The 16,014-nt window shown below is 38.2% G+C and overlaps 1 protein-coding gene across 1 annotated transcript; it reads right to left on the minus strand.

Moving 5' to 3' along the window:
• Positions 1–5,460: 5,460 nt before the first annotated feature.
• On the minus strand, positions 5,461–15,112 carry LOC128019895 (chromatin assembly factor 1 subunit B). Its single transcript, XM_052606213.1, has 14 exons — positions 14,930–15,112; positions 14,339–14,472; positions 14,101–14,233; positions 13,891–14,011; positions 13,311–13,414; positions 12,146–12,242; positions 11,943–12,027; positions 11,690–11,783; positions 10,878–10,947; positions 10,222–10,313; positions 9,977–10,136; positions 6,991–7,530; positions 6,214–6,293; positions 5,461–5,909 (listed from the first exon to the last, which is right to left on the minus strand). The coding sequence occupies exons 2-14, from the start codon at positions 14,462–14,464 to the stop codon at positions 5,770–5,772; spliced, it is 1,842 nt and encodes a 613-aa protein (XP_052462173.1). The 5' UTR covers positions 14,465–14,472; positions 14,930–15,112; the 3' UTR covers positions 5,461–5,769.
• Positions 15,113–16,014: the final 902 nt, after the last annotated feature.

Here is a 16,014-nt window from a genome sequence, read left to right on the forward strand (position 1 = left end):
TGCTGTTTTCCCTACTTTTTCCCTACACGGTTGTTGACGTCAGCGTTACCTTACTTAGTGTCAAGTTTATCAATATGAAAAAGGACAACAGTGCGAAATATTGTTTCGCTTCGACTTGTTTTCATGTCGACCCCTATTAAGACATATGAAGCACACATTTCTCGTGTATGTCTACACGATTAATGTGTCGATAGATTATATCACAATAGATTATGTCACAGTTAAGGTTATAATTACTGCATAGTGCAATATGTATGCTTGGTTGTTCAAATCTATTGTAATTTTCATACATTTCGCCAAATGAATGAAGAGGAAATGCTCAAATAATCTTTTATTTTCAACGCAATACTTAGCGGTGTGCCTTTTATTATAAAAACAACACAATATGGAATTATTTGGTTTTATTGTTTGAATGCAACCCTAATTTTCATTTTAAAAAATCGCTCACATTTATGTTACTTTAATAGGCACGTGAAAAAGCACACTAGACTATTATTGTATATTGCCTGTGTTTGTTTGTCTGATGGTTATACTGTTATTTTAATGACATCGTCAGTGCTGCATATATGTAATTGGCGATGGAAAAATAAGAAACAAGTCCATATTTATTTAACTGCAACAGAATTATGCAATGAGACATGTCCATGAAGTCACTGATCCTTCCCATTCAATTCTCTCCTCTGCCCCCCTCCATTACCTCCCACCAATTCTATAACAGCTGATTTTGCCACATACTTCACAGTCAAAACCAGAACAATTAGTACCGTAGTCAATTCTCAGCTCCCCACACACAGGACCTCAAACCAACCACAACCACTGCTAAAACTCCCATCTTCTCCTTCCGTCCCCTCTCTGAGGCAGTAGTATCAAAACTTTTCCTCTCCAGCCATCCTACAGCATACCCACTAGACCCAATCCCCTCACACCTTCTCCAAGCAATCTCTCCTACAGTTTTACCAGCACTCACACACATCATCAACACATCTCTCCTGCAGGCACCTTCCGCACTGCATTCAAGGAGGCTCGGGTAACCCCACTGCTAAAAAAAAAACAACAACATTAAAAGCTTCACATACAGCTACAGACCTGTCTCTCTCCTTCCATTCATAGTGAAAACCCTTGAAAGAGGGGTTTTCAACCAGGTATCATTGTTTCTTTCACAGAACAACAAACTGGATGTTAACCAGTCAGGTTTCAAGAGTGGCCATTCTACTGAGACTGTGCTACTGTCAGTCACAGAAGCCCTGTGGATTGAAAAAGCTGATTCCAAAGCTGGCCCTTGTCATTTCTAGGCCGGACGACTGCAATGCTCATGCGGCTGGACTTCCATCAAGCACAATTAAACCTCTACAAATGATTCAGATCAGAATCAGAATCAGAATCAGAATCAGAATGAGCTTTATTGCCAGGTATGTACACATACGAGGAATTTGTTTTCGTGACAGAAGCTCCGCAGTACAACAGAATGACAGCGACAGAACATAAAACACATAATAAAAGAATAAAAAATACAAATAAGTAGAGAGTGAATAACAATATACAAATGACAATTGTAGGCAAGTATATTACACAATGAAGTTATGTATGTACATATATATTGTGTGCAAAATTTAAGTGTATACTAAGTATGTGTGTTAGATAAATAAAGTGTGTGTGTATAAATATAAAGTGTAGTGTGTCCGCCGTTATTATAAGCTGTTCATAAGATGGATTGCCTGAGGGAAGAAACTGGTCCTGTGTCTGGTCGTTCTAGTGCTCAGTGCTCTGTAGCGTCGACCAGATGGCAACAGTTCAAAGAGGGAGTGTATTGCAGCGGCATGACTGGTCTTCGATGAGCCCAAAAGAGCACCTCTTCAAAAGAGCTCTTTTTACCTCCTTGCACTGGCTACCGGTTGCGTCTCACATCAAGTTCAAGACATTGATGCTTGCATATAGAACAACCACAGTCTCAGCACCTGCCTACTTCCACTTCCATTTGGACAAGGCAAATGTATTCCCCAATTGTAAGTAGCTTTGGATAAAAGCCGTCTGCAACATAACTAAATGTAAATGTTCCCTTACACAAAACTCTTGCATTATTCAACCTGTTTCCCTGCATGATATGCTGAAACTTCCTATTTCTCTTAAATATTTGCACGTGTGTGTTACATTTTGGGAAATGTTATTGTTTAGTAAAGTGTAAACTGTAAACTGTTGTTACTGTATTTGATTTTGGTTTCTTATGTAGTGTGTAATGAAGAAAATTCAAATAAATCCAGTTACTATGGTGAAATATCTTTAAAAAGAGAGTCCAAACTGAGAGTCCATGACTACGTCCAAAACGCCAACTGTTGTGGGTTATGTTTCTGGTATGCAGTGGTTAGAACCTACCAACAGGTGAAAAGGCGTCAGGGCCATGGACTCTTTGATGCATGTGGGGAGCAAAGGCTAGCCTGTTTTGTCCAAACACACAGATTAAGTATACAGAGGTAAAAATTGCTGAACAACTTTATGCTGGCCATGATAAAAGTTGTCAGTGCCACCACGGAAAGTGCCCGCAATGGGCATGTAAGTGTCAAAACTGGACCATGAAGCAAAGAAAGAAGATTGTCTAGTCTGATGAATGAGGTTTTCTTTTAGATCAGATGGATGGCTGGGTGCATGTGTATTGTTCACTTCAAAATGCACTATGAGAAGACAGCAGGCTGGTGGAGGAAGTGTTATGCTCTGGGCAATGGTTTGCTAAGATTCCTGTGAATGTAACTTTAACAAATAATACCTACCTAAACATTGTTGTAGACCACACACAGCCTTTCATGTCAATGGTGGTCCATGATGGCAGTGGCCTCTTTCATTAGGATAATGCACCCTACCACACTGCAACAAATGGAATGGTTTGATGAACATATCAAAGTGTTCAAAGCTTGGCTTCCAAAAACCCCAGATCACAATCCGATTTAGTATCATTAGCAGAGGTTGCTAACATCGGTCCCGGAGAGCCACAGTCCTGCAGACCTCAGATCCAGCCCTAATCAAACACACCAGAGCAAGCTAATTAAGGTCTAAAGGTTACTAGCAGGAAGGTAAGTTTTTATCAAGGTTGGAACAAAACTCCGCAGGACTGTGGCTTGCCAAGACTGACGCTGACCACCCCTGCTCTATAGGGTGTGCTGGACCAAAAAATTCTATCCATACAGACCCCACCTCACAACTTAATGGATCTGCTGTTAATGTCTTGGTGCCAGACACCCCAGGACACGTTCAGAAGTCTTGTGAAGTCCATGCCTTGATGGATCAGACCTGTTTTGGTAGCACAAGGGGGACCTACACAAAATTAGGTGGGTGGTTTTGTTGTTGGCTGATCAGTGTGTATATAAACTCAGAAAAAAATAGGACTGTTTCAGAACATTATTGGAAATGGTTTAAACAAGGTTTTACATGCTTGTTCTACGGACCAGAAACAATTATTGCACATGCATGCACCAGTGGAATAGTTCTTTACACTTTTATGGTTCACAGGCAGCAGACAATTAAGTCAGTTACAATTACTTAAGAGACCTTTCTAATGACTCTGAAAAGCACCAAAAGATGCCCAGGCTCCTTGAACATGCCATACTTCTGCTGTAAAAAAATGCCAATGTCCATAACACAAGATGCCTAAGACAGCTGATCATCCTTGCAATGTCAAACCACATATAATCATGTCCTCCCATGTTCAAAAACTTGCAATTACCTGGTGGAAAACTGGTGCAGTCCATGTGGAAAAGATGCACTATAGTATTTATAGCAGCTGGTGGCCACAGAAGATACCAGCAACTACTTTTAATATTGCCCCAAACACAACCCAACCCACCCTGTTCATCCATAAAAAAAAATATATTTGTAATCTTAATTCAAGCTTTGTAAATAAATGCTTTAAATACATTGAGTGCTATTTACATTAAGAGTTCTGAAATGGGTTCTAAATGGAAAAACTAAATTAGGAAACAAGTTACTGTCTTTTTGTCTTAAAGCTCAGTTATGAAATTTAAATGAGTTTCTCACTCAATATATTAAGATAAGTGCAATAACCTGCTTGTGTAGTACAACATAAAAATATAAGGTCCTACTAACTTATATCTCTTATAATATCTCATTTTTTGTGTTCTACTAATTTAGGATTTAATTTAAAGGGGGGGGGGGTGAAATGCTATTTCATGCATACTGAGTTTTTTACACTGTTAAAGAGTTGGATTCCCATGCTAAACATGGACAAAGTTTCAAAAATTAAGTTGTACATTTGAAGGAGTATTTCTGTTCCAAAAATACTCCTTCCGGTTTGTCACAAGTTTCGGAAAGTTTTTTTCGAGTATGGCTCTGTGTGACGTTAGATGGAGCGGAATTTCCTTATATGGGTCCTGAGGGCACGTCTGCCGGAAGAGTGCGCGCTCCCGTATAGCACAGCACTGAGAGACCACAGGCATTCACTGATCAGAGCCAGAGCGTTGCGAAATGTCACTAAAGGAGTGTGTTTTTGGTTGCCAGGGCAAGACAACCCTGCACCGATTACCAAAAAAAAAAAAAAAAAAAAAACAGCATTAAGGGACCAGTGGATGGAGTTTATTTTTACACAGCATCAACAGAGTTGTGCAAGTGTTTGTTCCCTGCATTTCGAAGATGCTGGTTTTACAAACAAGGCCCAGTTTGACAACAGATTTGCGTATCGTTTATTTCTTAAGAATGATGCAATCCCAACGAAAAAGGGTCACGATCGTGTGTTGGAACCGCATGCGGTGAGTAAAACTGCTTCAAATATCTCTGCCTCCTTGTTAGTGCGTCCGCCTCCCATGCCGGAGACCCGGGTTCGAGCGAGTCGTTGCTGCTGCTGCTCTCGTTCAGTTTCAGCCTTGGGATCTGATTCTGGATCATAAATAAACGGCTGAATCTGAATGTAAGCCATGGTTTGTTTTGGATGATGTTTTTTTTCCTCAAGGTTATGTAACAGCTTCCAAACGCTCTCAACGCAAAAGCTTACTGGCGCTAGTGATTCTTTAGCTCCGCCCACACGTCACACCTCCAGCCGGTCGTGTTTTTCCGGGAAAAATCGGTACAGACTATCTTTCTCTTATGAATATAATAAAACTAAAGACTTTTTGGAGTTATGAAGGATGCAGTACTACTCTATAGGTACTCAAGATTAACAGGATATTGAGTGAAAACGAGCATTTCACCCCCCCTTTAAGTTTGTTTGCATTTGTGATGATGAATTCAAATTCACATAATACCCTTAACAGAGCTTGTTACTGTAAAAGACAATAAAGTACATATTGTATAATAACTTCCTACAACAATAGAATTTTTTTTGACAATATGCTATACAACTCTGTTTCAATAAATGTGAATGCAACAGACCAAGTCTTTTAGAATTTTTTTTTTTTAAAGAATCTTGCAAAATGTTCAAGCAAATCTTTACAAAACATTGCAATCCCCTGTATACGTTTCTTTTTACTTCAAATAACCTCCCCATTCTTAATCTTTATGAAGAAAATTCAAACAAATGGTACAAAAGTAAAATATTTCTGTCCATAAGATAAAAAAAGGAACTTCAGTCACGAGGGATTAGGTGGTTATAAAGAATAATTACATGTATTTTCTTCTCTTCATATAGAAAATTGACAAACATTGAAATTGAAAGTGAAGATGAATTTCAGAAACATAGTATGCAACTCCATATGTCCATGGGATCATGTTGTTTAAGTTATTGGTTTATGAGTTTACTAATAAAGAGGGACAAAGAACGACATTCAGTGTTTATGGTTCCTGGGGTTTGACACTGGGTTCTGTGTCTACTTTGTGCTCACTGCTCTGGGCAGAACCACTGGTAACATCAGTCTTGGACCTCTTGGATTCAGGAGGTTTGCATGCTGGGTCGCTGGGGGGAGATGGTCTCTCTGTGATGAACAAATATTTGTAAATGACCGGTAAGACAGTGTGCACAAATATAGAAACAACAACAATTCATTTACATGCTTCTTACACAGAAAGCAACAGCAAAATGACACCAAAATATGAACAAATATGGTTAAATACAAAATAGTCTTTTAGGGAACTCAAAATGAGTTGGAGAAACGAATAATTTTCTGAAACAAAGAAAAAATTATGGATATTTAAAGCAAACATTGAAAAACAATCTCAAACTCAAAAAAATCTAAACTTACGTAAAATAGCAAAACTTAAAAGCATGGGTCTACTAACCGTGTTTGGCTTTCTCTGTGGAAGATGGGGTGACCAAAGAAATGGGGGATTTGGAGACAATTGGAGTCAGTGAAATTCGTCTGAAAAAAAATAAATAAATTTTTTTACATAGTTGATTTATTGTGCACATCATCTTTACTGCTGAGGTCATGGATTAAGCTGTAACACTAAATCTATGTAATTTCAGGGATACATGTATGGGTTGCCATAAAAGTCAGACCAGGAAACTGAGAAATTAGTTGTAAGAAACACTACAGTTCAAAAGTCTGGGTACAAAAAAAGTTAAGTCTGTGATAAAAAAAAAAAAAAGTTGTGTGTGCTTACTAAGACTGCATTTGATCAGTCAAATAAGGCAGTAAAAACAGTAATATTGTGAAATATGACCTTTTTTTGAATTTAATGTATTTCATGTATTGTAAAATGCAAATGTAAATTATTCCTGTGGTGGCAGAGCTGAATTTTCAGCATCATTACTCAAATGCGTCACATAATCATTCAGAAATCATTCTAACATGCTCATTTGGTGATCAATAAACTTTTTGTCTTAACACTTTTTCTGCTTATTTTTGTGGAAATTGAAACATTCTTTCAGGATTCTTTAAATAGAAAGTTCAAAAGAAAACAATTTGAAATAGAAATCTTATGAAAATTATAAATGTCTTTAGTGTCACTTTTAATCCATCCATCTTTACTTTAAACAACAACAACAATGTGTATGCAAGCATATAGTTAAAAAACAATAGTACATCAGATCACACCACAGATGTGCTGCCCTACCGAGGAGTTGGTCCTTTTGGAATTGTGGTATTTTTGGAGTTGAGGGGTCCCAGGGGAGTGCTAGGTGCTGTAAGAGGTGTAAGGGGTCCTCTGCTGGATCCAGGGGTGGAGGGAGCAGATTTGGGTGTGTTTGGGGCTGTACTGGGGGCAGCTGCCGGTGATTTGGGGGTGCTGGGTTTGCCCCAGCCCTCCAGGGTATTGAGTGTGATCCTTCTAGGCTGGGGTTTGGTTTTCAGTGCTTGAGGTGTGCGTTTCTCTTCTGGACCAGATACACTGGGGGTCTTGGAGGACGAGGGGCCAGCTGAACCCTCTTTCTCCTTTTCCTGTGCAGCAGGTGTATTTGCCTGGCGAGGAACCGGGGAAGCAGTCCTGCCATTAGCTGAGGGTCTCTTGCCTTTCTTCTCATTAGTAGAAGATGGAGTCACCATCTCCAGTGGAGGTCGCTCTTTCAATGGGGTGCCCAGCTCCCCTTCCTCAAATGACACGAAGGAACAGTAGCCGTCAGTAGATGACACTGCCAAGAAGGAGCCATCACGAGACCTGTAGAACAACATCCATAACAGCAAATGTGTTAGTCAATGAAGTTAATATCAAAATTACTCTAGACTCTTGAGGTCTGAATTTTCTATAAATTGAACAATAACACTGTCTGGTCAACTGCCATCCATTTCATCACAGATAAAGTTAATCTTAACAGACAAGAACATATTCTGTTCTCATCTGTGACTCACAAGAAATGGCAGTATTTGGTTGCATTGGCTACATATAAATTATGAATTTCCTAGTAAAGCAGAAACAATGGCCAGGATTCAAGTAAAACAAATCAGGCTGATGTGCAGCTGAGTGTAGAGGTCAAAAAGCCTAAAATAAATAAATAAAACACCACCTACATCACCACATATTATTTGGGAGGGTTTATAAAAAAAATTATCTGCTCAAACACTCAAAATGGCTAAGTTAAACACACAGGGATGAAAATAGTAGCCCATGTGTACAATTAAATATACTGCTGTATCTTCAATGCTGTCAACTATTTTCCTGCTGGAGGTCTTGGACATCTTGTTCAGATGCTTGGGATCATAGAGTCTATCAAACTAAAAAAAAAAAAAAACTGTTATCTTACAATGAGCTATGCTTGGATTTTCCATCAGGACAATAATTCATTGACAAATCACTTCAAGAACTACAACAAATTGGTCATTTGGACTACTGTGTGCTTCTTCCAGATATTGTGAGGCCAAAATGTTACTCATTTAAATAATTCCTCCCCACAGAATACACACACACACACACACACAAAGAAAAGGCCTGGTTGAGCTGCACAAGTGAGGACAAAGTAGAAAAAAAAGAGCTGCTAAAGTGATGAATCCATTGTTTTTTCCATCCCAGTTCCAAAACCCCTTTGTTTGGCCTTTATAAAGGCAGAATTTCTTTTTTTACCATTTTAATTCCAACTTTATCTGTGCACTGCACATTTTACAGAGGACAGCAGTGTGTCAAAGTGAATGCCATCGATAATATTTACAGCTGAGCAGATGAAACATGTAGTTATGGTAAGGGTGTGACATTTCCGGCACACGCACTTAGCAGTTCAAACACAACAAACAGTTCTCATTTCAGAAGGAGGGGTTTCAATGAAACAGGAACTAAATGGCGTTTGAAACCGACTGGGAGGAGAGGTGTTGCAGTGTGTAAAATGCGTGAAAAATTATGCGTTTTTTGGAACAATCAAGCATGAAAACCTATTGTCAACTCTTCGGGTTATAAGTCCAACTCCAACCACAGGTTCGAGTCTTGGTGCTGGCAGGAGTTGGGAGGAGTGAATGAACACCCTCAATACCCATGACTGAGGTGCCCTAGAGCAAGGCACTGAACCCGCTGTTGCTCCCCGGGCACTGGATTTATAGCTGCCCTCTGCTCTGGGTGTGTGTTCACGTTGTGTGCACTTAGATGGCTTAAATGCAGACCACCAATTCGGAGTATGGTTTACAATACTTGGCAAATGTCATGACTTTTACTTCTAATACACCCCAAAAAATCTAATCAAGACTTCGTAAAAAGGTTTACTATGACCCCTTTAAGGTTCTGCCAAGGCCATTTCAGAGATTCTATATGGAGGAGGAGTGGTCTCTGATCTCGTCAGGTATTCTCCAAACTCAACAGACATTAGAGGACAAGACTCAGTGCTGTTATCATGGCAAAATGATGTTGAAAAATATTGAATAAAAGTGTGCCATTAATTGTGGCCAATGTGTGTTAGAGAGCAACAATTTTTTCATAATGAGATTAAAATAAAATAAAATTTACATGTATAAAATATAACACGAGTCAGTCTATTGTTCGTTATCTGGCTCAGCTCAGTGTTCATCTTCAGTTCTCTCTTCACAGCAGTTCAGTCAATGTACTGTTTGAGTGCATGCATTACTCCGGGATATTGGTTTGTTTGAACTCAGAGGGAGTGCCAGCCACATTAAAAAAAGTGAACAGCTTAAGTCATTTGTGGATTAATGCGTATTAGAGATGCGAATCGTTTAAAAACGATTCAGTTCGATTTGGTGAACTGAATGATTCGTTCGCGAACCGGATATCCAGACTGCTTTGATTTGAACTGTCTCTCACACAGACAGGAAGAGAAGACAATGCTGAATAAAGTCATCGTTTTAGACATTTTTAGGCCAAAATGTATTTTTGATGCTTCAAAAAAATTCCAACTGACCCTCTGATGTCACATGGACTACTTTGATGATGATTTTCTTACCTTTCTGAACATGGACAGTATACCGTACACACAGCTTCAATGGAGGGACTGAGAGCTCTCGGACTAAATCTAAAATATCTTAAACTGTGTTCTGAAGATAAAAGGAGGTCTTACATGTTTGGAACAGCATAAGGGTGAGTTATTAATGACATAATTTTTGGATGAACTAACCCTTTAAGTCATGTAAAAATAACAGGCCCAAAACACCTACAAGTCTGTGCAACTTACCAGCTGAGATCACTCAGTGTGTGGTAGTGGATGTTGGACACGTATCCAAATGGCAGCGTCTGTTGTGTGTCATAAAAGAAGATTGAGTCTTCAGATGCAACTGCGAACACCAGCCGATATGGCAAATTAAACGTGTTTGACACAGGCTTCAGTGAACCACCTGTGAAACAAAAGGACAGCACTGTCTTTCCATTGCATGCATGTGACATAAGTGGCAAACAGTTTGGGAAGGGTATTGGGTGTACCTTCAGCTGTTTTTGTCCTCAGCTCATAGTACACTGGGCTGCAGCGCACAGCCAGTGTCGCTTTAGATGGACATGGCAGATGAGCAATGGGCCTGATACACAAACACACATCAAACACTAAACATGGTAACAAATCAAGACTGTCTCAGCAATCAGGCTGGGTATTGAAAACCATTTTCATTTACCAAAAATACACAAGATGGGACATTTTATGGTGCGGTAAGATTTTGTAAATGTTTTTGAATCTTATGTCCAGCAAGGATGCATCTATTTGAATAAAACAATACTGTGAGATATTATTTCAATTTTAAATAACTTTTCTATTTGAATATTTAAAAATGCAATTTATTCCTGTGATAGCATAGCTGAATTTTCCATAGCCATTAATCAAGTCTTCAGCATCCCATGATCCTTCAAAAATTAATCTAATAAACTGATTTGGTGCTCAATGTTGGGAACAGTAGTGTTGATTACGTTGATTGTGAAATTCGTGGTATATATGTTTTCTGGCCTAACTAATGAATAATAATGTACAAACAAGCATTTATTCGAACTAGAAATCCTTTCTAACATAAATGTCTTAACTATCACTTTTAGTAAATGTAATGCATACTTGCTGAATAAAAATATGCTTCCCCATCCAATAAAACACAAACCTCTTGAAGCTTTTTCTGGAGAATACGTATGTTGTGTTTGTGACATTCTCTCCAGCCTCGACACACCCAGCTAAAAATAAAATAAATGAGTAAATAAACATTTTCCATATTGACTACACAAGGAATGCACATGGACACCAGGCCAAAAATACACACTGTAAATATGTTGAATAGTTCTAACAAAACATTAAAAAGTTTGTTATAACTACTCAATCATACATACATAAACATACTGAGTAAAAAGGCTCGGTCCACACAGAGACGCGTTTCTGTGAATACGCACAAATGTTTTAGCGGATAGGTGTTTTGTCCCCACGGACGTGGCATTTTCGTGTGGACAGCAAATCCGTATATTTTCTGAAATTATGACGTCATCAGCCCACGCTTCGCCCCTAGTCAAACAATGCTACGTCACATAACAGCAACAAAAACATGAACAAACACTGAATGATTGTCTTTTTATTATCTAACATTAACAGAGATTAATAAATGTAATGCTCCATGTTCGTTTGTATACCACGCACATGGTTTAAGCATAGTCCATGTCTTCTCCATTTTTTGTGTATCTGTGGCAGAATTAAAGTGCCACATGCTGGTCTGGCATGTATACTACATCGTTGTGTGTTATTTTTGTGGTTTCGTGTGGACGCAGACATTTCTTAAGGTGAGGGGAAAAAAAAAGATCAGATAGGGAAAGCCCTGGCTTCGTGTGGACGTAGCCAAGGTCTGTGTGTTTATATATATATATATATATATATATATATATATATATATATATATATATATATATAAAAATTACAATAAAAGTGCACCTGGTGCAAGGAGGAATGACCCATCAGGTGTGAATGTGAGACGTCTGAAGAAAGATCTCATGCTGTCATCATGGAACATTCTGTAGTTCTTCACCTGCACAAAAGTGAGTAAATCACAACAATAATAATAAAGAAAACCTTTTAAAATCTGAGAAGTACTCAAACACTGTTATTGACTGATGTGGGCAATCTCTTAATAAATATCAGCTTTATTGAAAAATAAAGGCCGGCTAAAGATCCCAGTGACACTCACCTCTCCGTCTGCAGCTGCGGCTGAGGTCATCTTACTCACACTGTGAGCTTTTTTCCTGTTGTGAGCATTGTACACACGCATAACCCTAAGACACACAGATTTACAATAATGTCAGTATGCAAAACCATGTAAAAAAAGGTTTAATCTGGTTTATGATTATCTGTAATGGCTTGAAATTAAGCCATTTATATCAACATACTAACCTGTCACAGCTTAATGTGCTGATGTACTGTCCAAGAGGGTCCCATGCCACTCCTTGCACATAACTCTTATGATCATTAAAAATGCACATCTTTTGACCTGCAAACAAATCAGACACTGAATTCAATAACCACAAAACATTTTCTAAAGTTGATGATAAAAAAAACTATTCACTGTCATAATTTACAACACGCATCACTTCTACAAAAGCAAAAATATGCATGCAAGTCAATAGTCCTGCTTCAGGTTTCATACTAGAGCTGAAGATCTTTGACCGAACCCAACAGGTTTAATTTATATTATTTTACATTGGCTCGGGCTTGCGCTCCAGTTTGCGAGGTATATGAGCGGTCATGTGATGTGTTTCGATTAGCACGAGAAAGATGGCCATGTAGGTGTAACAGAGGCTTGCCTCTGGTGATTACGTTTTGGTTGCACTAGCAACTAAAGCAAAGTCTGAGGTGTTGAAAAGTTTTATTCGTGTTTATAATGAGAATAATGAGTGAATGACGACGCACCATCAGTGAGCGCAGGAACGCGCTGAAGACATCTACAGTGGATTCAATCATTTTCCTACAAAAAAAAAAAAACATGTAGGCATAGCCTAATCTAGGTGAGTAAAGGTTTTTCAAATTATAACTAAATATTAATTCTTAAATGCATAATGTGGACAGAGTATTTACGCTAATGTTGGCATTATTTTTTTTTATTAAATCTCAGCTGCTAGTGGGGAAGCAAATCTGGTGTAGCCTTTATATTTATTCCGTTATTGCCAAATACCCATCTTAATTTAGAACTTATCTTAATTTAAGGACTCGTTTTTATTGGTGCGTTTGCCTATTTATAGGCTAAATGAGCCTGTGCCTAGGCCTATTTAGAGTGCTGAGATGTTACAATGTTACAGAGGACTTTATTTTATTCTTTGTTCAAACTTCAAAGTGGCCTATAGTCTACGTTAGTTATGAATAAATTATGTTAAACCATGTATAAATAACTCATTCGTGACAAAAGACAAAAGTGCTGTGTGCGTGCACACATTTGAATAATGTTGGGCTGGAAATGGATTCCGGCTCTTAAAAAGGGTGTCAATCAAAATGTACTTGTCGGGCTCGGGCCGAAATCTGTGGGACTCAACTTTTAAGGCCAGATTACAGCTCTATTTCATACCCTTGTTGACATCCCACATGATGGCAGTGTTGTCCACAGAGCCCGAAACCATTAAGTTCCCATCGCTGGTCCATGAGATATCATACACATCCTCAATATGTCCCCTAACAAACACAGACAACAACAGGAGTATTCAAGATAGGTCTCAAAAGTAAATAACTTATGATTGCAATGAAATGGAAGTAGTGGCAGATTTTTGTTTCATATTGTTACATAAAAAAAAAAAAAAAAAGGAATGCACTTTTTTATGCACTGGTTGTTAATTGGATGGAAGCAGATCATCTGAATGTGAGCTTGTAGTTGATTGTAAGAAAATGGTTGGGTTTAACAAAAAAAAAAAGAAAGAATCCAGCATACAAAAATAAATAGAAGTACCTAATTTCACTGAATGACTGATTTATGACATTGACTGAAAATGCCAAATCTAAAAAAAAAAAAAAAAAAAAAAACTTAAATGGATGTATGGTGCACAAGAATAATAACAATTTATAAAACAGATAATGTGATTTTAAATGTAAAAGACAGGCAAGGAGAACATTTTAAGAAAGAAGAGAGGAAAACAACAACACTAAAATCAGACCTCAGCGTCTTGACCACACTCCAGGTCTCTTTATTGAGCTGATCATCTTCATTCTCCTGAAAAGTCAGGGTTTGTTCAGGCTCCTTATTGTCATTCAGTTTCCAAAGCAAGATTGCAGCATCTTGAGAAACAGACATTCAATTAAACCATTGAAAGGCACTAGAAGCATTCAACCAGCTTACCCAGGTAATGATCAGACTTTAAACTCACCATCCCCTCCAGAAGCCAAGACCTCAGCGGTGGGTGAGAACCGCACTACATTCACTGCTTTAGTGTGTCGTGCCAAGTTAGACAAAAACTCAACGACCGCCTTCCCATCAGGCCCTTTATCCACACGCCACATCTGAAAGAGAACAGCTCTCATCTTACAATCTGTAATGTGCCATCATTGTTGATTTAAGAGACACCTATGATGATGTATAACGTGAAGGCAGAGGCTCTGTCTTACCCGTACTGTGGTGTCCACCCCAGCTGTAGCAAGGCGCTGTGTTTTTCCCCCATCACTCTGCTGGAAATCCATACTGTACACCGGCTCCTTATTATGCCAGGCAATCTCACAAGTTACCACCTTCATCCTGACACCTGATGGACAAGGATATAAAGAGATACAGATATTAAAATCATGCATTAAAGTAAAGGCAAAAAGAATAACGTTATAGCAGAAAAAAATGAGAAAAACACAAACTGAAACTGTCAAAAGAGGAAACCCTTTAAAAAAAAACAAAAGTATTGATGTAACAAACAGTGGAGTTGAAAGCAATGCTAACTCCACACACATTTTTGGCTGAAAAATAAATAATTAATGGACATAGAGGCAGAAACTATTTAAAACGATTAATAAGCGTTCTCGCAAACCGTGAATCAGTAGCATTAATGAAGAACAAAGAACCATCATCACCTTGGATAATAAACGAATATTACAGCGTAATACGGACCAGCTCACCTAACACAACAGTTCTCGGTGAAAACCAACATAACAGCATGTAATCTTAACCAAAAAAAGATGAAGAATTCACAGTGCATATAATTCAAAACTTACCGGTTACGTTACTAAGACAGCTGAAGTTACAAAAGTCGTATCAATTGTTTAACACAGTTGCTACGTGTATCTCTCCCGCTTTCACCCAAACAGATGCCTTTCCCGCGCAGCTTTCCGAGAACGAGCACTTCCGGTGTCGTAGGTTGCCAGATCCTACACAAACAATCCAACGTTGGACTGTGTGATTTTGTCTTTATAATTATTGTGTTATTTGTAATAATAAAAATGTGTATAAAATATTGTTTGGTGGTTTAGGTTAATCCAACAATAAAATAAACACCCTTATGTTAGATATATTTAAAGGTATTTGACAACTTAAACATTTATATATCTGTTTGGAACAGAGTTAAGTACAAACCCGATTCCAAAAAAGTTGGGACACTGTACAAATTGTGAGTAAAAAGGGAATCGAATAATTAAAAAATCTTATAATCTTAAATTTTATTCACAATGGAATATAGGTAACATATCAAATGTTGAAAGTGAGACATTTTGAAATGTCATGCTAAATATCGGCTCATTTTGGATTTTATGAGAGCTACACATTCCAAAAACGTTGGGACAGGTAGCAATAAGAGGCAGGAAAAGTTAAATGTACATATAAGGAACAGCTTGAGAACCAATTTGCAACTTATTAGGTGAATTGGCAACATGATTGGGTATAAAAGAGCCTCTCATAGTGGCAGTCACCGTGATTTTCTCAAGTAAGACATGTTCCTAGATCAACATTATTGTCCAAAATATAGATTTAACCTAATCCCTACCCTAACCCTGCCCATAATTTATTCCTAAAATCAGTGGGAAATGATAGCTGATAACAAGGGTGAAGAAGCACCTAACCCTGATTTTAGGTCTAAAACAGATATTTCCTGAAAAGTGTTATCTCTATTCTCATTGGTTGATTGGAATGTTGTTCCAGGATCATCAATGATGTTTATCCAGGAACATGTTGTACTTTTTGAAATCATGCTCACCTCAGAGTGACAGTGTCTCTCAAGTCAAGATGGCCAGAAGATCACCAATTCCCCCTGCTGCAGCGAAAAATAGTGGAGCAATATCAGAAAGCAGTTTTTCAAAGAAAAATT

This window comes from Carassius gibelio, chromosome A9, assembly GCF_023724105.1.
Source record: "Carassius gibelio isolate Cgi1373 ecotype wild population from Czech Republic chromosome A9, carGib1.2-hapl.c, whole genome shotgun sequence".
Taxonomy (NCBI): domain Eukaryota; kingdom Metazoa; phylum Chordata; class Actinopteri; order Cypriniformes; family Cyprinidae; genus Carassius; species Carassius gibelio.